The sequence below is a fragment of the Cyanistes caeruleus genome, chromosome 2 (assembly GCF_971803275.1).
Source record: "Cyanistes caeruleus chromosome 2, bCyaCae1.hap1.1, whole genome shotgun sequence".
NCBI lineage: Eukaryota > Metazoa > Chordata > Aves > Passeriformes > Paridae > Cyanistes > Cyanistes caeruleus.
Window position 1 is genome coordinate 26,881,778 of NC_141702.1, and position 22,977 is coordinate 26,904,754.

The 22,977-nt window shown below is 35.0% G+C and overlaps 1 protein-coding gene across 1 annotated transcript in view; it reads right to left on the bottom strand.

Annotated features, from left to right (window-relative positions):
- EYS (EGF-like photoreceptor maintenance factor) overlaps positions 1-21,361 on the bottom strand; it is a 454,013-nt gene extending 432,652 nt beyond the window's left edge. Inside the window, exons 1-3 of the mRNA XM_023922426.2 lie at positions 21,335-21,361; positions 20,533-20,654; positions 1,839-2,098 (exon numbers count right to left, since the gene is read on the bottom strand). Of these exons, the coding sequence (XP_023778194.2) occupies positions 1,839-2,098; positions 20,533-20,654; positions 21,335-21,361 (409 nt within the window). The remainder of the gene's footprint in view (positions 1-1,838; positions 2,099-20,532; positions 20,655-21,334) is intronic.
- Between the last annotated feature and the right edge of the window lie 1,616 nt (positions 21,362-22,977).

Consider the following 22,977-nt stretch of genomic DNA (forward strand, 5'->3'; position numbering starts at 1 on the left):
ACAAATATTACGATATATCTCCTTAAAAAGACTCTGTATCTAGGGCAAACAGCTCAAGAGGAAGTTTTACATTAATGGTATTTATAGAATTTTAGAAATCTTTATAGCAAAATCAGACTACTGTAGTTCCCTAATGTACATACAGGAAGAAAGATTTTTGGTTTGTACTACAGCTAATCATGACTTCATCACCTTATCAATTTGCTGTGGTAATCCTGTCCTAAATTAACATCTTACATCAACTTTGAATCTTTCCAGTTCCTATTGTATCAGCTTTTGTTTTCTCTGACCTAGCCAATGTGTATTCTCTTGTTCTTCTAAGTATGTACCACCACCAATGGTATAATTTATGTTTCTGTCGTACCTGTCTCAGATATGGTGTTCTGTTAGAATTTTGTAAACACTGCTACATTTTTTGATTCCTGTTATACCAGACTCAAACATTCTGTTGACTGGACTTTTAGCTACTGGCAAGTATAACTTGCCATTTATGAATCATGCCTTTTGCCCTTTTTCAATTCTGAATTTTCCACTTTCCAAGATTTGTTAGCAACGTATGCTACTGATTCACATAAATGCCATATGATCTCCAAGGATTCCTAGCTGCAAGCTTCAAGAAGCCTTAAAAATTCCATTAAAACTCCCAGAGAATCCTGGCTGCATGTTTTTTTTTTTAATTCTTCAGAAATGGTGCACAGAAACGTTTGGAAAAAATTACTTTTTCTGGGGAATGTTAAGAAAAGACTTGAATTACAAGTCTCTCTATAGATCATTTCTAAAAAAAGGTTTCAAAAAAATCAATATCGTGTGTCAAAATCTGTTTTTGAAAAAACAGCTTCTCTTAAAGATGCTTCACTAAGCAACTTGCACACCTCCCCAGTGATGTTTGGGTTTTTTACCTCAGCAGCTTGCAGTAACCTTTACCTTAATAGTAAAAAAACCCCAAGGTATTATATGTTTCTGGTTCCTAGGTATTATATCCGTATCTTTGTAGCTTAGTAATTGACAAGTAATAGTATTGTCATGTAACACTGCACTTACTTACTAACCTTTGTCCCTAAGAGACCCCTACTTTTATAGGCATAACACTGAAGACTTCAAAATCCTGCTCCAATTCCAGTTTCAGTAATTGTACTCCTCTGCTACTTAAATTTTCTAAATTTTCTGCGCAGTTGTTAGTTAATGTATTGCTCAATTCCTACCTGGAAGTGTATAGCAATGTTCTGCACAGTTAAACTGTTGCTCCGTTCCACCTTAGCAGTTCTCGTACGTGGAGGGAGAGATTGTGTCTTTTAAGCCATGAACCAGGGAAGCTGTCAGCACCTGCTGTGATTTGGTTTGTTGTGCATACAGGAGCGACCCTCTATATCCATTAAGCAAGGGAAGATTACTTCCCTGATGTTCCAGGCCTTCCTGACAGCTCAGCAGGAAAAGAAACTATTTCCAACTTGCTCCAATTTTTGTACCTTCACCAATTTGCATATATTTTTTCTAAGTCTGCCTGTTTTGTCAATTTAGTTTGTCTCTGTTGGGCAGGTGCATGTCTATTTCTACGTCATTGTAACAATTGACTGAGAAATACTAATTCTGAGTGCTGAATATAAGTCACTATAGATTTAATAAGTATTGTAAAATAAGAAATTAATAACAGATAAACTAACAGCTATCTTTCCAGTCTTTTGACACAACAGAGAGAACTGCTGCAATTCATGATGGTTTTACGTTCTTTGAAACATATTCTTTTCTACTTACAATAAAATAGCGATAAATTCAACATATATTTACAATTTTCCAGAGCACAACAGAAAATGGAAGAAATTAACTATTCCATTTCTCACCTGTTTTGCAAATGCACATTGGATTTCCATCTACTTGTGCCAAGCAGGTTGAGTTGTTTATACATGGATTGTAAGGCAGCTCACAGGGACTGAAGCGCTGGTGGCAGAAGTCGCCAGTATAAAATGGAGGACAAATGCAGACAAACTGCCCTGGCTTCACAGATTCAAAACATGTGGCTCCATTCAAGCATGGTTCAGATTCACATTCATTTATATCTTCACTGCAGTCTGGCCCTGTCCACCCTGCTGTACACGTGCATCTGGAGGGGCAGAAAAAAGAAAAAGAGCATTGATGTGGCAGAATAAAAATTAACAAAAAAATTGAAAAGAAAATTTCTGTGACTAGTTGTTGTTTTTTTTTTCCTGGCAATGGTATCAGCATGCATTATGAATAAAAGTTATATTCAGGTTATTCTCCCAGAATTTTTCTGAACAAAAGCAGAAGGACTTATTCTAAGTCACAGTATCACTTGGAGAACCATCTGGTTTAGCAAATTTAGACAGAATCATGTTTAGACCGTTTTTAAGATGAAACAACACAGATTATCAAATATGAAGAGTAAATTTTTTAAATTTTAAGGACTAGAAGTACACCTTTTCATATCTGTGAAACTAGTAGGTACTACAATGTTTGGGATGAAATGCATCAGGTAGCATATCCAATGTTCTTAAGAAAGAAAGTTGGAGTCATGAAAGATCCTAATTCCATTGTGTTGTTTCTCTTTTTTGAATTCTTTTGTGAAGACCTGTTAGTGTTAACACAGAAGAGAAAACTTTGACCAAAGTCTAAATAACATCTGATTGTAAGGAACCTATCTTCATCAATTAGATAAATATCTTTTTTTATTCACAATATAAATATGATAAGGTTCTGTAAATTCAGACAAAACAATTTGCTGATGTTTTCAAAGCTTTCAAAGCCAAATTTCTTCACTAGCTGCAATAAAAGAGGCCTCTGTACTTTAAAAGTCATATATTCCTGTTACTTTTACTGTAAATAAAATTGAATTTATTTTTACCACTGTTTGGCAGGACAAGAGACAATATGAAAGATGAACTATTCCAGCTCTTGTCTACTTTGATCAATATTGATTTCAGGTGTTAAACCATTCAAATATATCTTCATAGTTATAATCTGATAAAAGAAATTGTTGTTAAATAAGAAACAGGTCATTTAATGAATAATCTGTTATGTAGTTCTGTTCTCTAAGGCACAGATATTGTTTGCCACACGAAAGACACATTTCACCCTTAAAAAAACCCCAGTCTTTTCTTTCAAGTTTTTTGTGTTCTGTGTTATTTGTGGGATACAATTACCATGTGACATGAAATGAAATGGATATTGCAAAGGAGCTTTATAATTTTAAAGGCCTGAGTATTTTAGCATTAAGGATTCAAAAATCAGGTTACTGAGTTTTTCTCATGTTAAAAACTAATAGTCATTACTATCAAAAAACATTCAGACATTCTCAAAATAACTGACAAAAATCACTTTTCAGGACTTGTCATTTATGATAAAACATACTTTTGGAAATATAGTTAAATAGAATTATATTTTTTTTTATTCTCTCTTTATGCACAACAAACATAACTTCTTTTGCTATACATGGCAGTATGCATCCACAACAACATCCACTGAATAACACTGCATGCCCAATCAGTGCTTTACTGAATTTTCTCTTAAGTAGTCAATATATAAAAGCATCAGACTTACAAATTAAGCATCTCCAAAAGTCTGATACTGAACACAAGAGAACACTCTGACCCAACAGATCAGAACATAGAATTAATTGTTTTACAGCTGCTCATTTTTTTGTTGACTTCTTTTATGAAGTTGTGAACAAATTGCTACAGATGCAGTACTACAAATTGGTAGGTAGAACTTGGCCATGCTCCATTTTTAGCTTAAAAAGCTAATTAAATGGAGAGCCTTTCACTTCATATTAGAAGAACACTGTTCAGGTCTGACCTGCTCCGACTTTATGGACATAACTGAGGTGCAGAGGAGCAAACATTAAACATGTTTTATTCCCTTTTTTTCCTAATGAGTTTCATAACTGCCTTTGAGTTATCAAAACTCTTCTGCATGGCTACTGGGTCACTGAAATGCAGCAGTTATCTACACTACACAACTAGCCAGTCCTACCCTGGCTTCATGCCAGCCACCAGCTGAGATGCAACAGTCAATATTAATGCAAAGACGACAATTAATAGCAGAGCTTTTTGTACTCCTTTCTGGATTATTAAAAAAAAATTACTGGAGTCCTCATTAAATGTTAAAAAAAAAAAAACCAAACATAGAAGCATCTATCCCAAGACTCAGTTTTAAGAATCAGGAAAAAATTGTGTTAATGGGAACTGTAATTTAAAAAAAGGTAAGGAGGTGTTAGGAACATTAAAAGCTTACAAAATAATCTCATATAGTTGGTATTCTTGGAAATTAACCGATAAAAAGAGAAAAACCCAAACAGACTTTCAAAAAACTATTTTTTTTTTCACTCCATTAGAAAAATCAAGAGGATTTCTAGAATTCTCAGAGGAAAAAAGGCCTGATATATACTTTTAAGAGCCCATCTAAAGATAGTCAATGCTGAATTTCTTTCTGTTGTTTTACCAGCTTGCCAACATAAATATTTTTCTTTCCAATAACCAAATCCAAATGCACCCATTGATATTAGAAAACCAAATCATGACTCTTTCATGTAGACTATTCATTTTAATAAGCCCTATATATTGCTTGGATTGTGACACATAGAACTCCTCCAATAGATATAAATCAGCTTCCATAAATATTATCTCTTTACTTGCCACATCTCTTGCCATAAATTGAAAATCTTTCTATAGAAACACAAACAAAAAGGAGAGGGCAATGAAAATACACAAATTGTATTCATGGTTTTATATTTTACCACCTGTTTTAACATTAAAGTCAAAACTAAAGATTGCAAGCTATAGTCTTGAATTGTATCCACAGAAGTAAGGTTAATGTAGCAAGTTCCTCTGTCTCTATATGATGAATTAAGTATAAAATTTGGTTTTCACCTGCTTGAAAACTCACCTTCTACTTCTCACATTCCAGTGAAATATATAGGGATCACCTACCTTATATTCTACCTTAAAGGTTTTAAGGTATTAAATAACAGAGAAGAGCTTTAAGAATACTTGGATTGTTGATTTTTGGAAAACTTTTCTGAGGTTCATCTAGACTCCCCCACTCAAAACATGTACAGCTAGAGTTTTCTCAGAGTGGTGTCCAGACTGGTTTGAGTATCTCAAAGATGGAGATTCCACAGATGGAGACTCTCTGGGAAATGTATTCCAGCACCTGACCACCCTCACATTAAAAAATAATATTTTTTTTATTTTCATGTGGAATTTCATGTAGTTTACCTTTTGTCCAGTATGTATTTTCCTGTCACTGGATACCCTGAGAAGAGTCTGCCTTCTCTTTTCTCACTCCCTTTTATCAATAATTTGTACACATTGGAAAGAGCTTCTCTGAGCCAAAAGCATTTTTTCAGCATGCTAACTGGATAGGCAGCCTCTCCTGAATCTTAAAAGTTCTAAAGTGGCTATCAACTAGAAAATCATATTGGTGGGTTTATTCCAATCTAGCTCAGCTAGTAGTTCTGGAAAAGTGCCAAAGCTTAACAAAAGCATGTGGTGTGACTATTGGGGATGGTCCTGTGCAGGGACCAGAGTTGGACACAATGATCCTTGTTGTTCCCTTCCAACTCATCATATTCTCTGATAAGCACTAATGCAGATGATGATTCCAGAGCAGAAAAATTTTCAGAACAAAACATTTTTCTGCTCTTAGACTTGTTTCTTTACAGCAGAAAAATACAAGAAACCAGTCTTTTTAGTCTAATGTATAAAAAAAATATTTCAGAAAATATCAATCAAAGCACTTACCTTTGCCACAGATAAAGGTGGTTTTGTAGACAAAGTTGGAATATTAAAGGAGCACCAGAATTGCTTTTCTCTTAGTGGTTCAGTCAAAGCAACAGGAATCCTAAACTGAACCCTCAGCTACAGTGTGCCCATCATTAGACTGCCTCTTTGACAGATTCTTGATAAGAAGTGGCAAGACATTCAGTGAAGTTTAGGTCAGCCTGTTAGCCATACAATACATGCAACAATGGGCCATTCTACAGTAAGGATTTATGTTTAGTGCATTCAATCAAATCAACTAACAGCCTGAGAAACCACAGTGCTCAGTAACAAATTTGTTCCTTGTAAGCTAGAGGCTATTGGATCATCTGAAATAATGAAATAAGAGCTTCTTTCAATACATACACAGACTGAAATTTAGGGCACCAACACACACCACAAAGCTACAAGGACATACAGTTCCACCCTCTACAAAGGCTTCACACACTTATGCTTTTATCTCTTCTTTCCTCCTACAAACATGTTTTTTTTTTCCTTTCATACTCTAAAAGTTTAATATGTTCTTTGTTCCTCAGAAACATACCAGACCTTTTTCACCAGCTTCAACCTGCAAAAGCTGTCACAAGTTTATGTCTGAAGTTCTCTTGTACTCCTAGTTCTCTGCTCTCAGATGCCACCCCTAGATGGCCTCCTCAAATTTTCATATGTCTCTTCTCCTCTCTCCTAAATGCATTTCAGCCTGCCTCTACTATCATTATCATTACTCATTCCCTATTTTATTCCTAGAGCTCTTCATTTGTAACCAATCAAATGTGACACCAATTTACTAATTAGAGAAAGCATTAACCTGAGCTGCAGTGCTTGTTTTCTGATGGAACTTGCAATCTTGAAGAATTTAGGACACCAGTGGAGTAGTTAGGCCACTGAAATTTAGTAGAGGAAACTTTCAGTTGATTAGCAGTTTAGATTAGATTTCAGTATTTGGGTCCATGGGATCCCCTAAGAAACTGCCTCCAGGGAAAAGAGATCTGCACAAACCTGGCAGCTCTTCCAGGACATTTTTTTTTAGAGCACAGTTCTTGATTTCCATATGTAAGAAATCAGGTAAAAAAGGCAGAAGACCAGCATGTCTTAGTATCTCCTGAGTCAACTGAAGTTGTCTGGATATGTAGGAGTGGCATTAGGAAAGCTAAGGCCCATTTGGAGCTTAATTTGGCAAGAGCTGCAAAGAATAAGATGGCATTTAAAAGTATGTTTGCCACAAAAGTAAGGTTGAAGAAAATGTAGTTCTGCAATAAATAGGACAGGAGAACTGGCAACAACCAACAGCAAGAAGACTGAGATATCCAACATTTTTACTTGCCTCAGTTTTTACTGTTAATCTCACTTCCCACATCTCTGAAGCTCATGCTAGGTACTGGGGGACTGAAGTCCTTCCCGTCCTAGGACAAGGTCAGGTTTGAGGAACCTGAATATATCTAAATCCATTGAACTCCATGAGATGCATGCCAGGGTCCTGAGAGAATTGGCTGATGTAGCCCTCTCCAAAGGATTAATCAGTAGGTAAGCAAAGACCAGTTTGTCCACCACAGAGAAAATTGATAGGTGAACTTAAATTGCAAAAATTACACTTAAAAGAAAGTCCACAAGTCCACCTGCCTTTATCAGCTGTTAGAATAAGGCTATGAAGCTAAAATTAGGGGAAAAAAACTTTGCTTTCTTTGTCATGCACACAGATACCATGTTTTAATTTAACTGAGATGTAGATACTGGCTTATGGGAAGTACAAACACACCTGCACTCCACAAGTTGAATCTGACGTAGTGGCTAAGAAAACATAAGTAAAGTACTTGGAGAAGGGTACCAGGTAATAACAGACATGCATGGATATTGGCTCCAAACTGGAGAAAAAAAATTTGGGAGGTATTGTTGAGAAAAGAGATAAAAAGATTAAGTTTCTGTTACTCTAGTAGTGTCTAAGTGTACCTTTTGCATTTTTGATGAATACACAGAGCCTTCAAAGGGCTTATGTAGTTTTCATTCCCTTCCAGTTCAATTTTTCTACTCTTAATCATTGTTCTTTTTCTCATTTTTAAGGTATACTTTCTCTGTTCTGTATACTTTCCTCCCATAATTCTCTGCTCATATTCTTCCCTTTGGTAACTAACTAAAATTTATTCCTGATATTCTGTGTATTCAGGAACATTACATTACAAAAAATAAAACCCAACAAACATATTTTAGAGGAACAGATAGAGAAGGTTGTATTTGTTTGTTTTCCATATATTTCTTCCTTAATCCTCTATTTGCAGCTATGAGTTCACACAATCACATGGTAACATTCAACTCAATGAGACAGCAAGCTATATTTCAGCTTTTGCTTTAAGCTGTTTCAGCTGCCATGAACACATTTCTGTTTCAGGAAACAGAATTTTACATTCTACAAAGGGTATTTATATTTTCAACTCCCTAATTTTTTCCATGCTGCTGTTCTCTTTTTTTTCCTTTTTCCTGAACCAGAACATGTGATACATCTTATATCAGGCTGGATGCAACTTTTTAGCCTACTAGACCCCAGAGATGAGGTACACACTCATTTTCTTTTTGGATCAAGTTATTTCCTTATTTATCTCAATAAGAAGAACATCCTGTCTACAAGGCCAGATGAAATCACACTGTTTTCTCTTTCAGCTGATAAACATTAAAATAATTTAAAAATCACTACTAAAACTATCTCACTAGAAGGAGTGTTTGTGCTTTAAAAGAACGAGTACTAAATACTTTGAATGCTTTTAATTAAGAAAGACAACAAAAAAAGTAAAAACTATAATAAGGAAAACTGAAGATTACTGCTGTCATATGGGATGGGTAATTTTGCTTGGATCCAGAAAAGAAAACATGGTTTGGTATCAAAACTCTAGTTAATAGACCATGACCATGGGGAAGACAATTGTTGAATTTCCTTCCCATCAGTCTTACCTACTTTAATTCCTATTTTAGATGCAGCAGAAATTAATTTAAAAATACAAATAAATTACTCCAGAGTTTTGGGTGCATTTTTTACTCTTGCTTTGCAGTTTTGGTTATTATCTAAGATACCACAAAAACTGTTCACCATGTTCAAGTTCTTTAAATAAATTATAGCAATATTTTAAAATACTGAATCATCCATTAAAATTTAGGAATTCCCACCTCCCAAACTTACTAAAAAGAGTATCATAATAAGATGAAAATTTTGGAATGCAGCTTTTCAAATTATCATAGAACACAGGGTGAAAACAAACAAAGGTCTTTTTAAATTTTTGTTCTGTATGTCAAATAATTTTCTGAGTAGCAGCACTAATTTCTTGAATTACTGAAGAATCCCATAGAGAATGTATATGCATTTTGGCGTGTGAAGCTGCTCTTTTGAATAACATCCTCTATTAACTAAACCCACATTAGACTTCGTTCTATTCTTGACAAAATACAAAAGGAAAAGGACATAGATTCCCTTTTTTCTTACCATCTCTTGTCACTAACACCAAGAGTAGCATAATTTGACTATGTACCCTTCATCCCTCACTGGAACAACAATCAGTACAGCAGCAATAAGGTAATTCAAGATTTCACCATGCAATCTGAGAGAAAATATGTAATTTGCAGCCTTTTTAATCAGGCAGCACCTCTCCAAAGATTTGTCAAAGAGAAAACCCTTAATTTGTGAAAGCAGAGCATCAGTAACGATGTTACCATGAAGAGTAAGAAAATGATCTGCCTCCAATATCTTGGGATACTGGTTCACTTTGGTAGAGAAAAGAAAGAAGTATTTAATTCTTTCAAGAATCAGAAGGAATCAGTTGCCATGTGTCTTCCAAGAGTTACAGCAAATTAATCTGTTAGACTCAGATGTTGAGTACTTGAATAAATCAGCTATCTGGATGACTCTCCATCTTTCAAGGATTTTGAATAAAAGGCTTCCATCTCCCTAGTTGTCTGTTTACTTGTGTTCCTCTCAATTAATTTAATACGGGTCTTTGATGACAACTGGGTTTATTTCTGTACCTGTGGAAATTGGTATCTTCAGCACTATTTCCCCTTGGAAATCGCTTCCTTTGCTCAAGATTGCAGTATAAAGAGCCTAGTTTTTATGGAAAGCAGCTCAATGCCTTTTCTCAGTTTTTATTGCTCTGATATTTTCTGAGAGCTACAGGTAACTCTTACAGTATTTTAGTATTGATTTTGAGACAAGCCCTCTTTGACCTGAGAAATCTGAAACGAAGAAAAATGCTGCACTGAAAAAGTAGAAGCTATTACCTGAATGCAGGTAACAGCCCCTCCAGGAGAAACTTTTGTTAAATTTGGGAAGTTTAGCAGTGCAGAAGTAGTTCTGACAATTGACCTCCAAGCACTTCACTCCATATACAGAGATGGCACTGATTACAGAAAAGAAAAATGAAATCTTTGGGTAGAGTGCTCACAGTGCAAGGGACTTTTGCTCACGGGAAGTAAAGGAGATCTTTCCTGGTCTGTTCCTTCCACCACAGGCAATCAAAAAAGGCCAAATAAAGGTGATTACAATTGCAATTTTTATTAGCAATAATTAGCATGGCAACATGAAGTGCTAGGTAACATGCTCAAACTCTGAAATTTTATGAAGCTCTAACAATACAATTCTAACCGTGAAGGCAAATTACCTTGACATTTGGAGAATTTGACATGAGAAACAATTGAATATAATACACGTCAATTCAGAAGTCTGTGAAAATGACCTCTGCATAATGATTTGAGTGGATGAGCAAAGAAATTTTTGTCTCCTTCATATTGCAGTCATTGAACTCTGCAAGTCATTTAAGCAAGATGTCTCTATCAGTTTTGCTGGGGGGAGGAGAGTGTTTCCAATATTCTATGGAAAATTTTTCAGAATTATGGATTGATCTTTACCTAGGGTGTACTCAAGTTCCAAGGAAGAGAATCATAGAAGAAACAATATAATAAATAATAAATATGGCTCAGTATGACATCAAAGCACTATCTGATCCAAGAATAGAAACAAGTGTATAAGAAAACATTCATTGGAACAAATGGACTAATGTATTTTTTTTATTTTTTTTATTTTTAAAAAATTTATTCAAACACAGAAGACATTGAATACTTTATGCCTAGAACCAATTATGTACCTATAAAAAACCTGATAACAAAGGATAGATATGGCATGTAGTATGGCAGAATATCTCAGATCATCATGACATCACTTAACCATATAGAAACTATATTTATTTATTTGAAGAAAACTTGAAATATTTTCAACACTCAGCAGCAGTCATGCTAACTTCAATGTTATAAACTCAGATTTTCAAAAGAGTCTATAGTAAATAAAAATTTAGAAAGGTTGGAGAGCGTTATAATTAATGCAGGCAATCTAGAAAATACTTTGTAAATAGATTAATAGGAAGAGATGTGTCTGTTTTCACATTTGTTATTAGAATAAGAGAAGGAAAAGAAAAAAGGATCTGCACAAACTGACCTCCATTAATATGCCAAATTATAACTTCTTACCATTCACCTAATAGTGCAAGAAGATTGTGACCTCAAAAAAATAACAGAGGGAGCAACATTTCATCTTTCAAGAAAAAATTTACCAAATATCACCTAACACAGATTTTGACTAGGTTAGTCAAAAAATATTTACATGAGTAAACCACTGAATTTTTTTTTCAAGGAGTGTTAACATTTCCAAGCATATAAATAGTAAAAAAACCAAAAATGAAACATCTTCAAGTCAAACAGTATTTCTCAGTTATAGAAAAAAAAAAAAAAAAAAAGACAAGCAAAAAAACAAATATATCCACACTGCTCAAATACTGCAGTCACACATGATGCAGCTATTTTTTATTGTGGATTCTGTTGCAAAACCAAATTTGACTTGCCATGTCCTGGCAAACAGCATTTCAAAAAATAGCTTTGTCCTTATAAAGATTATTGTTCTGATATAAGCTATAAAAGCAAAAAAGGAAAATTATTTTCAGTTTATCTCCAAGAGTCAGTTATGTCTTTATCTACCTTTGATATCTACTGTAATATAAACAATCCAACTTTCTTCTATGGGTGTCTCACTGAGTTATTTCAATAGAGCAAGCCTATGAAAATTTTATGACTGTCCCTTCCAGACAGGGAATGAACAAGTCCAAGAGACCTACATATAACAATGCTTATGGATGCTCATAGAGAGTTGTGATTTTTGTATTTGTGGTCCCTTTTCTCCACCTGTGACCTTCAAAGATAGAGGCTCACTTTCATAATTCTGATAGATTTTTTTCATATATCCAAACTGGCATTTCGTAGAAGAAAATGTGATGGTTCCTGTTCCTGCATTAGTCTGCTTGCTATTGCTGAAGAGTGAGCCCTGGTTTATAGAGGGCCTCTAACAGTGTACAGTCTGTAATCGCCGAGTAAATAAACTCCTATAATGCTTCCATTGATCTAGAAGAGCACACACAGTGTGAATCCCAGATAAATCAAAAAAGACAATTAACTAAAATTTTATTACCTATAGGAACTAGTGGTGGGGAAGCCAATGCTGATTTTTCTAATTGTCTTTTGTGTAGTTTACTCATACTTGAACCATTTAATGTATAATTTTTATATGCATACATATGTACACACTGTACTGTCATATATAAGCAATTATTTCTAAGATGAAACTGTTTAAGTTGAATAACTCATACTTTTTCAAAATAGTTTTTTCTAAATATACAATAATGCTCATCTCTGAAACCAATTTTGTAGTTCCTATCCCATTCTAAATTTCTTTAAAGGCTGTTAATTTTTTTTTGTGACTTTTATGCTCTGAAAATAGTTATCTACTTCAATAGAAAATGCCTCATAATTGAAGATGAAACCTTGGTATTCTTTTGGCTGTAAAGTCATTTCAAGACAAAATAAACACTATAACATCTTGACATTAAAACTGATGCATTTAATTTACAAAAATTTTGGCCCTTGACCACTTTAGAATTGCTTTAAGAACATAGGAAAAAGGAACTATACCTATGAAACCAATGAAATCTCTTCCCAGAAGTGAAACATAGATTTTACTAATGACTTTTCAAATCAAAAGTACTGTTTTTTATAGTAATGAGAATGGGATCTACACCCTGTCCTTTTATGTGGAACTGTTTATTATTGATTCTCCTTGGTTCAAAAGAATATGTCAGAAGCAGTGCCCATAATCCTAGAAAAATTTTGTTCTTTTGTGCATGTATTAGACACTGCTGATGCATGAAATATCTAATCTGTAGCTAACAAAGACAGATGGTTTTCCCATTCATTTCTAATAAGCCATTTTTAAAGTGTCAGCAGCATTTTTTGTTTATTTGCTTGTTTAAACTTCCTATTTTATTAAGGTTTTCCAAAATAAAAACGTGAATGTTCTTTAAGGGAGCAGTTAAATGAAAGGCAAAAGAACAAGCAGGAATGAGTCTATTATGAATCATGTGCAACAGAAGCATTATAATATTAGGATTAGAAATAATGAGGTAGTGAGATCTGTCTTGAAAGGTTTTTTCAGACACTCTTTTTGTGCTTTGTCTATCTTTCTATCCATTCTAGTTTTAATTCTCACCATCCCACACATCATCATATCCCACCATATCCCATATAAGATTACTTTGTGGTGGCAGCGTTTTTGTTGCTGACCAGAGCTGTAGCTACAAAAGACAAGCCACTGAATTTCAGTTTTAATCATTGCTGCATAATCTGATGAAGGGATGAATTATGCTGAATATGGTCTTTGTGTCCAGCAATTCAACCTGTTTTGTCTATGAGGATGTTATCGTAGCATCTGAAGTCTTGCTAAGCTCAAGAGAAACAGCATCCACAGTCCTCTCATTCTCTGTCAAGCTAGTCATCTCATTGAATAACATCAGGAATGCTTTCCCCTTTGTGAAACCATTCTCCTGAGCACCTTCTTTTCCATCATAGGTGTGGAAATAGTTTCAAGGGTTATTTGCTCCATCACCTTTCCGTGGACCAGGGTAAAGCTAACTGGTCCACAGTTGTCCAGATCCTCCTTGCCTTTCTTGAAAGTAGCAGCCACATTCCCCATTCCTAGCCTTCTTTTTTATTTTTCTTTTCTCCATTCTCTGACATATTTCCAAAACCTGTCTTTCTCCCAATCCTTAGGTTCCTAATCTTGTCACCAAGATTTTTTAGAGATAATCAAGAGTGGCCTCACAAGGACTTAAGCCATTTCCCTCAGGACTTATCTCCTATCAGGAGATGCATCAGAGTCTCCCAGTGTTTGCCATCACTCATCCTTCCTTCTGGTGTTGCCTCATGACTCAGGTTTAGCTGATTTAGATGCTTCACTGGACAGAGCTAGTTCATCCTCTGGTACAAGGTCACTGAGCCTACTCTGTATTGGCAGAGTTCAGATAGGACAGGAACACTCATCCTGTTGTAAAGGTCACAAGCTTCTAGCCTTCACTGTAACTGTAGTCTCCATTTCCAAAATCTTATACAAAGACTCTTCCTGGTTCTCCTTCACTGTGTCTGGGAATTCAGGTTCTTGTATTTGTATCCCCATCTCAGCTTCACAGACGGCTGACTACCTCCTGAAGCTCCTTTGGCAACACAGATCCTCCTCCAGCATACAAGTGCTTCCTTCAGGTGAGGACGCTATCATCTGATCATAGCTTCAGCAAGAGATTCCAGACATTTCTGCAGCTCCAGGCCTACAGAACTGCATTGTCCCTGAGGAGCTCAGTCTGGATTGAGATATCTAACGGGCTGATCTAGTTATTCCTGTGGATGGTCAGTGATTGTGCCCTGCAGCACCTCACAGCCTAAGTACACAGTGTCCTCAGTGGTATTTCTGGCCCTTTCTACTCTGTTGGCTGTGCTCTGGGCTTGGCAGTTACATACACTCTTTCTAGCATTTGCTGAAAGCATGTTTGGCTGTCCTTAATGTGGAGTCAGCTGGAAACAAAAAGCTTGAGGTCCCCATAAATCAAGAAAAGTTGGCAACAAAGCTTGTGGGACACTGCTACAGCTTGTAAGCAGTCCCAGCTTTCTTTGGCTGTCCCTCCTGGGGAGCTCCAGGCACCCTGAAGCTCTTCAAAGGTTCACTGCAGTCTTCTGATGACCCCAAGAGTTCCCAGGAAACTTACCATAGCCAGAGTCCATAAACTGATGTTCAAACTGCTTTGTTTGCTAGCTCTGCTCATAAATTAGTACATTAATTGCAATGAAAGTATTTAACTGCCCTACAGCAATGATGAATTTGGGTAACTTATATTACATTTCATACACTCTCAAAGCTATGCTTGAGGTACCATATTATTTTAGAAACTGGTTTATACTCCCTCCATTTAGCCTGTGAGTTCATCAAATGATCATTTCATGTCTTCTTTTTTTTTGTAAACAGAATACATTACAAAATGTTTATTTTAAATATACCAGGTGTAACAATTCTACTGTTCAGGGAGAAAAAGTTGATGAGCTAAGTTTGGAGGCAGGTTTGAGGTATTTTTGAGGTACTTACTGTGGTTTTGTTTTCAAATGTTTTATTGGGATTTTGAATAAAAATGTTCTTGTTCTTTGAGAAGATTGTTGAATTATGGCTAAAATATGCCCTAAGGAGTACAGAATGTCAGTGACTGTTTGTTAGATGCTGCTGAGGTGGCACAGCAATATTTTCTTGTTTGCTAAAGGCAATAGAAATCCTAAAGCTCATTTCACTGCAGTATAACAAGAAGCACACTAACCATTTCCAGTTGTTAGTAGTATTACCAGAGAGGAACTATAAAACACTTGCTAGCTGTGGAAGAAATGCTCGTTTGTGCTTTCACATATTTCTTTAGCTAATTCATTAGTAAATCTCCTGACTGTCCATATAAATATTTTAATGATGGTTTTGAATAAGAAATACATAAATAACCTGGTATTGGGATGAAATAAAGAAACCTACAGCTCTGAATGAAAGATAAGCCAGAAATGAAACAGAAAAATATTTTGGGAAATGTCTCTATAGCAAGAGAGGGAGAATTGGCCAAAGAACCCAGAAGAAATGGCAGATATGAGATGCTGCTTGCAATAAAATGCTTCAGCATTTGGCATCTGGAACCATTAAATACCAAGGTTATACTCACCTATGGGAAAGCTGCTTCTTGATTTTGGGGAAAAAAAATAAGGGAGAGTATAGCAGTAGTTAAAAGGAATGTGAGTAAGAATAAAAGGCACACTAAATGCAGCATTAAAATTATAATCATGTCATGATTTCCTTTAGAATTTCTTGATAGTTTTAAACTAATTAATTTAGAGATGAGAATGTCTTTAAAATACACTGTGTAAGAAGGCATGCTTTTACTTATAGATCTTTCAGATATTTACACATGCAAACCTAGGAATCACCTGCTTCTACAACTCAGCAGAGAGCAATTCTTGTGTATTTCTGAGAAAATGCAGAAGCTGATTGTGACTTTGTTTTTCCAAATAAATCCTTTCCAGAAGAGGAAAAAAATTACTGATTTTCTGTAATAGTACTGAAATTAAAATATGTATGACACTGAATATATTCTAATGACTTAAGACTGGTCTTTTCTTTAAGAGTTTAGCACAGGTTACACATTGAATAACTATTTTATTATACTGAAAAGATGTGGCTTCAAATGCTAAGGAGCAAAGAGGGAAGCAATAGGGCAAGATGTTGTACTTGGAAATGTACTGAGAAAGCAACAACAAGGAGGCAGGATAAGTCTAACTCTGGTTGACAGTATGGTTATCCAAACTGTCAGCTGGCATAAATCATTATCTAAGTAAAGACAAAGATGATCATGGCATGGTTACTAATTGAAGAAACAATGCTAGGAAAGACTAGCACAGTTTGAGTTCTGAAATGATTCAAAATATCTTCTATGAACACAAATTATTCTTTCAACTGGAATCTAAAGGGAGGTGGGAAAACCATGGCCTCTTACAGGACAAGATAAAGTACAAAATAGTTTAAATGGAGAGCATATAAATACAGACAATGTTTTTGCACATATTAGAAATATTTTCTCAGAAGTGCTTAAGGAATTTGAGCCTCAAGTTTTAAGGTGACCTTGGCAGTTACCAGCTTTTGTTCTTGCAGAACTTAGTGGGAAGGAGAGGTTTCAGCATTTTATAACACAGCCAGGTTTATAATATCCATAACTGTGAAAGGGTAAATGGAGACCTGTGATATAGTTGCACAAACAGGATGTAAGAAAACATGCCAGAAGTAAAGTATCAAGGGTAAGAATCAGCAGGCAGGAAAAATGTCTGTCTCCAAATCAAAGCAAACAAACAAAATAACAAGGGGTCCTAATTGCAAAAGTAAGATATCAAGAGTGGATAAGATAGCATGAAGAACTGGACTTCAGTTTACACTGAGAAATAAAAAGGTGTCTTAGTGGATGGATTCAAGTGCTGACAAAGGATAACTTTTCTGCACTCGACTGAAGGAAACACTGAACCTTAAACATAAACATTAAATATAAAAGATAGATAAATGACATAAGAAAATATACTTAGGTAGGTCTAATTTCCTCTTTAGTATGGTGAAGTCTATTTGTATGTCATAAACAAAAAAGCAGCTGCAAGGCACCATTTTTATTCTTTAATGGAAGCTCAACAATAAGAAATGACAAAATGAATCTGTGGATTTCAATGTGAATATACAGAAAAAACTGAGTACTTTGGAAATACACTGGATTAATTCTCCAAGTTTGATTATCATAATGATTACAGACAAGTTCCAAATTACTCTACATCATTAGAAACTCTAGTTAATCCATAAAATTTTTACCTGTTATTTAGCAAAAAGAATTGATTTTTCCTTACAAGTTGGTAGCAGCAAAGGAGACTCAGGGGTTTTAATATAGGATTTGATGTTACTAGGGCTAACCTCAGAATTATCAGTACAATAGAGAATAAATAATTAATTCAGTTGATACTAGATGAATCTGTCCAAAAGTGTTCAGTGCCATAATTTGAGATTTCATGTTATCATGAGAATTAAAGTCACATGGTACTGGAAATATATGCATGAATTTTTTCTAAATTAATCTATTTGCCATATGCCATGTGCCAAAATGAAAACTGAGAAGTAAGAAAAAGATATTGCTCATTTTATCAGCTGAGCATAAATTAAGTTGAATGAAAGGGGATGTATTAAAAACTGTTCACATCCAACAATTCAAGCTTGACTACTGGTTCAGTATCTTTCTTACCTGTTTTTTTAAAATAAAAATATGCATCTGAGAAGGCTTTATTTTCTTTTTTTCCTGTTGAGATGTGGCTTATTATTCTATGATGGAATACATAAAGAAAGGTATTCAGTGTGACAGATTTGTTGATACTTCTGTTTTTCCAGATAGCTTTAATTTCACGATTCAAAAAATTAATAGCCCCAGATAAATAAAATCAAAAGTGAAACTCAAAAGTGAAGTTTTTAATTAATAATTATGTTTTGCATAATTATTGTCTTATCACAGATTTGAATTTGGTAGGAAAATGTTTCATTTTGCATTATATTCATTTTCTTTCTATACAAAAATATATTTTTTAAGCTGTGGCACAATAAATTACTTCATTTTTAAGAAACCGATGTTTTCATCTAGACTTGCAAATATTTCAGAGAAAGTAAACTAATGAAGATTATCAAAGCATAAAAGAACACAAAATTTATCTATCCCTTACATTAATTGAAGTTGTAAGTGATATCAAATCCTAGTCATGGTGTGGCCAATTTCAAAGAAATTCAGAAAATTCTGAGTATTACTGCCAGCAGTATTACTTTACAGCAGGGAAATAAACAGTACCAAAACATGGCCACGGGCAAGGAAACTTCATCGCCTATCACTGATGCATTCTCAGAGCACTTGCTGGCCTGACTTTGGTCCAGACTAATGCATGTCCAAAACAATGCCTGGGCACTGCTCAAGAGCCTCAATGATCTTTTCTGTTAGGCAATTGTTATCCAGTCATCCTGTTTTAAAAACTACATTAAAGTTTAAAGGCATGGCTGGATATCCTCAGGTTCAGGTACCAGTTACTGCCACTGCTTAGCTACATTAACACACTCGGTCTTGTTGATGTAGCTTTTAAGAGAAAAGTACTACCAAAGGTAATAAAAACCAAAACATTTTTTAAATTAAGAGTAATTATGGTCTTTTAACATCTCTGAGTACAATCAAGGACAGTTCTAATGATTTAAATGAAATTGTTTTATAATATAAAAATAAAACATTGATCTATACTAATTTTCCTCAGTGTTGTCAAGTCTCAGAATCACTTTCAACTCTAGGTATCTCTGAAGGTATTGTTTTGTTTGCTGAAACCTGCCCCTTGTATATGAAGATTCAATGGTATGCCTAGGACAAATAGCTCTGAGAAAAAATATGCCTGGTGCTTACACTTCAAACCAATTTTCTTGTAAACATTTTCTGTAGCAGTTCATTATTTGCCAAATCTAGAAAAAGTAATTCTTGATTATTTTTATTCTCAATAAAAAATAGTAAATCCTTCAATTTGTGCATAAGTAACTGAACCAGATATGAGTAAAATCAGAAGCCCTGTTTCCTTCCTCAATACATATAATGCTTCTACAGGCTGGAAAAATTGGGAAAATGTAAGGACAGGTAAAGATCCATGGCTGCAAAGTATCTGTTCACCTAGAATTGTCCTTGAGGGTGGTAGACTACAAAGAACTTCAAGCATCAGAAAAATAAGAACCACAAAAAATTAAAATATTTAACAAATATTTTTACATTCCAACAGACTTCATAAAGTGTGAAAAACCAATTTAAAAGATTTTATCAGGTTTTCTCAACATTGCTACACTTTCTGTTGTTAGAACAAAAATATTTTACCAAACTAGGAAGTTTGATACCACATAAAAATACAGCTCTAGGACACAACAAATCATTTTGGCTAAGTTCTGGACATAAATTAACTTTCAAAAATATTATATATACTATGTTATTTAACTTAGTTATGTTTGGCTGTTTGGGGAATCCTTTATCCATTGTCAGCTGTAGTTAGTGTCCTCTGATTATTGTCTGTATCACTGTGCAACAACTAGACTATGTACCATGTACAGTTATTACACTGAGCTATACATGCAGCCACATCAGTGTCCATTAAGAATTTACAGGACTCTTCTAGCATCAACATTATAAAATAGACAAACCCTGTCTTCATGGAACAGAAACTGGTTATTAGATTGTTTATGGAATCCTAATCTTCATGCTACTGAAATAAAATAATTTTAAACCAGAAATGCATGCATGAAATAAAGACTGGCGTTTAAGTTAAAAATAATATGGTTAGTGTCAAATCCTCATGCACTGTCTTAGGAGAAACAATTTTTTTTAAAATTACTATTTTGTTGGTATTTTAAGCCACAAGGTGGCAGCAATGATACGATCTCCTCATCCAACTTCCCACTACCACTCTTTTTCCACTTTTACTCTTCTCTTGTGTTTATAAGGCAAATATGACAGAAACAGAAATTATATTGTCTTTTAAAAAGTACAGTTCCAAACTAAGTTACTTGATAAATGTTTTTTAAAATAATTTTTTTTTTTTTTTTTTTTTTTTTAATTTTACATATACTGTTAATTATATCTGCTGGTTTCACATGAAAATACAGTGAAGCACTGTATCCATAATACAAGTCATTTGCTCATTTGTGTAATAACATTTCCTTCCCAAGCTGGGAAACAAAATAATGTTTGGATGCAGTAGCACAGTCATCCTGGAAGATGACCATATTGTGACAATGTGCAACACTTACCGATAGCTATTGAAAAGGTCCATGCAGGTGCCATTATTTCTACAAGGCTCTGAATTACATTCATTTGATTCCTTTTCACAAAATTTTCCTTCCCATCCTGGCAAGCAATCACACTGGTATCTCTGTAATACATTAAATAAAATAAACAATCTGTTATTCTTGGTATTTTAATGCAATTACAAAAGTATTATTACTAATAGTTGGAAGAAATTAACAGGCAGAAAAACAACTTAAGGAGTTTTTTAAAACCTGAGTGTATAAATAAATTACCATGGCATGATGGTGAAGTGTGTAATGTAAGAACATTGTGGCATCTACAGGTGTTTAGAGACTGAAAATAAATTTGTTGCATTTCAGGTTTTTTGTTATTGAGATTTGGAAAAAGAGACAATTATGTTTCAAAGATATATGGGCTATGATCTTCATATAAACAGCAAAGGAAAATGATTTAATTTTCTAATACACTTTAAAAATATAATAAATTAAGAGTCAGAACTCTGAAGGGAGTCCAGATTGAGCAGTTGACCCAGACCTTTCTGTAATGATACTCCTACACTCTCCTGACAAATTAAAAGCCTGAAATATTTTATTGGAGCAAAGATAATGAAAAAGAAAGGACGTTAACAATTTAAAGTCACACTCAGTATGATTGTCTTGGAATGTGGAACAGCTCCACTGATTCAAGTACTTAAAATGAAATTATTTACATGTATATTCTATTATATTTGGTAAAATCAACTTTTGCATCAATCATCTTGTACATAGTGTATTTGTGATTTGTATTTTCACAGCTGCATTCTACTTGTTTTGTGCTCATGTTGATGAACATCGTTGCTATGCTTGCTTGGGACACACCCATATTTCTGTGACATGGATGTTCTAAATCCACTGAGATAAAATTTAAAAGCCAGGAAATAAAACTGAAGGATATCTGTCTGAGTTAAGACAGGTCATGGAACGTGGGCAGATGAAACCAGTCTGGGTGGGAATGTTGGTCTGATGAAGAGTAGGAAGGCTCTTCAGAGGCATCTGGCAGGTTGGGTCAATGGGCCAAGACCACTTGAGTGGAGCTCAACAAGGACAAGTGCTGGTTCCTGCCCTTGGGCCCAAAAACCCCAGGCAGTGCCACAGGGTGGGGTCAGAGGGGCTGGAAAGCTGCCCAATGGAACAGGACCTCGGGGGTTTTGTTGTCAGCAGCTGAACATGAGCCAGCATGTGCCCAGGTGGCCAAGAAGGCCAGTGGCAAGGCTGGGCCAAGAAGGCCTGTGTCAGCATTAGTGTGGCCAGCAGGAGCAGGGCAGGGATTGCCTGCCTGGAGTGTTGTGTGCAATTCTGGACCCCTCACTGCATGAAGGGTATTGAGGTCCTAGACTGAATCCAGAGAAGGGCAACAGAGCTGGTGAAGGGTCTGGAAAATGAGTCCTAGAGGGAGTGGATGAAGCAGCAGGGGTTGTTTTGTCTGCAGGAAAGGAGGCTCAGGGGAGACCTGCGTGTCTACTACTGCGTGAAAGGAGGTAGTAGCAAGATGGGCGTCGGTCTCTTCTCCCAGGTAAGAAATGACAAAACAAGAATAAATAGTCTTAAGTTGTACTGGGGAGGTTTAGGTTGGATATAGGAAAAATTTACACACTGAAAGAATAGTCAAGCTTTGGAACAGGGTGCTTTGGGAAGTTACTATCTTTGAAAGTGTTCAAAAAACACTTTCACAGTGGATGTGGCACTTGGGTACATGATTTGGTGTTGAACATGGAGGAGCTACATTGACTTGATGATCTTAAACTTGGACTTGACAATCTTAGAGTTTTTTCCAATATTAATAACTTTATAATAGGAGACAGAAAGATTTTGTTAAAATATTTTGTTCTTTTAAAATGTAATACAGAGAGATGAACTTGGAAAGAAAATAATTTGCTGTGAATTGTGCCAAAGAATGAAAAAAGAAAATACATTTGAGACAAATTACATTACTAATACACACGTTGGTATTTCCCATTACATATTGACCCCAAGATTAGCTCAGTTGTTTACAGCATGGTGCTAATAAAACCAACATTTAATTCCCATATGGGCTATTTGCTTTGGAATTGGACTTGATTATCCTTGTATGACCCTTTCAACTCAGAATATTCTGTGATCTGTGATAATAGCCACACCCAAATATCTCAGTTCTCTACATATTTATCAGGGCAAATAGGAAAAAATGGCCACTATTAATCCATACCCATGAATAACAATCAGACAGCTCTTAAACACTGTTCTAATGTCAGGTTAGGTTTTCATATATACCAGGAATGTGAGATAACAACTTGTTTCCAAAAAACTCTTCAAGAAATGGAATACAAAATGAGAAGTGAAGGGAGGCTTGCCAATAGTTTTGTTTAGAAAGTAGCAGTATTTTTCTAGTCTCACTAAAATTATCTGTCAATCAAATGCTGAAATTCTGTT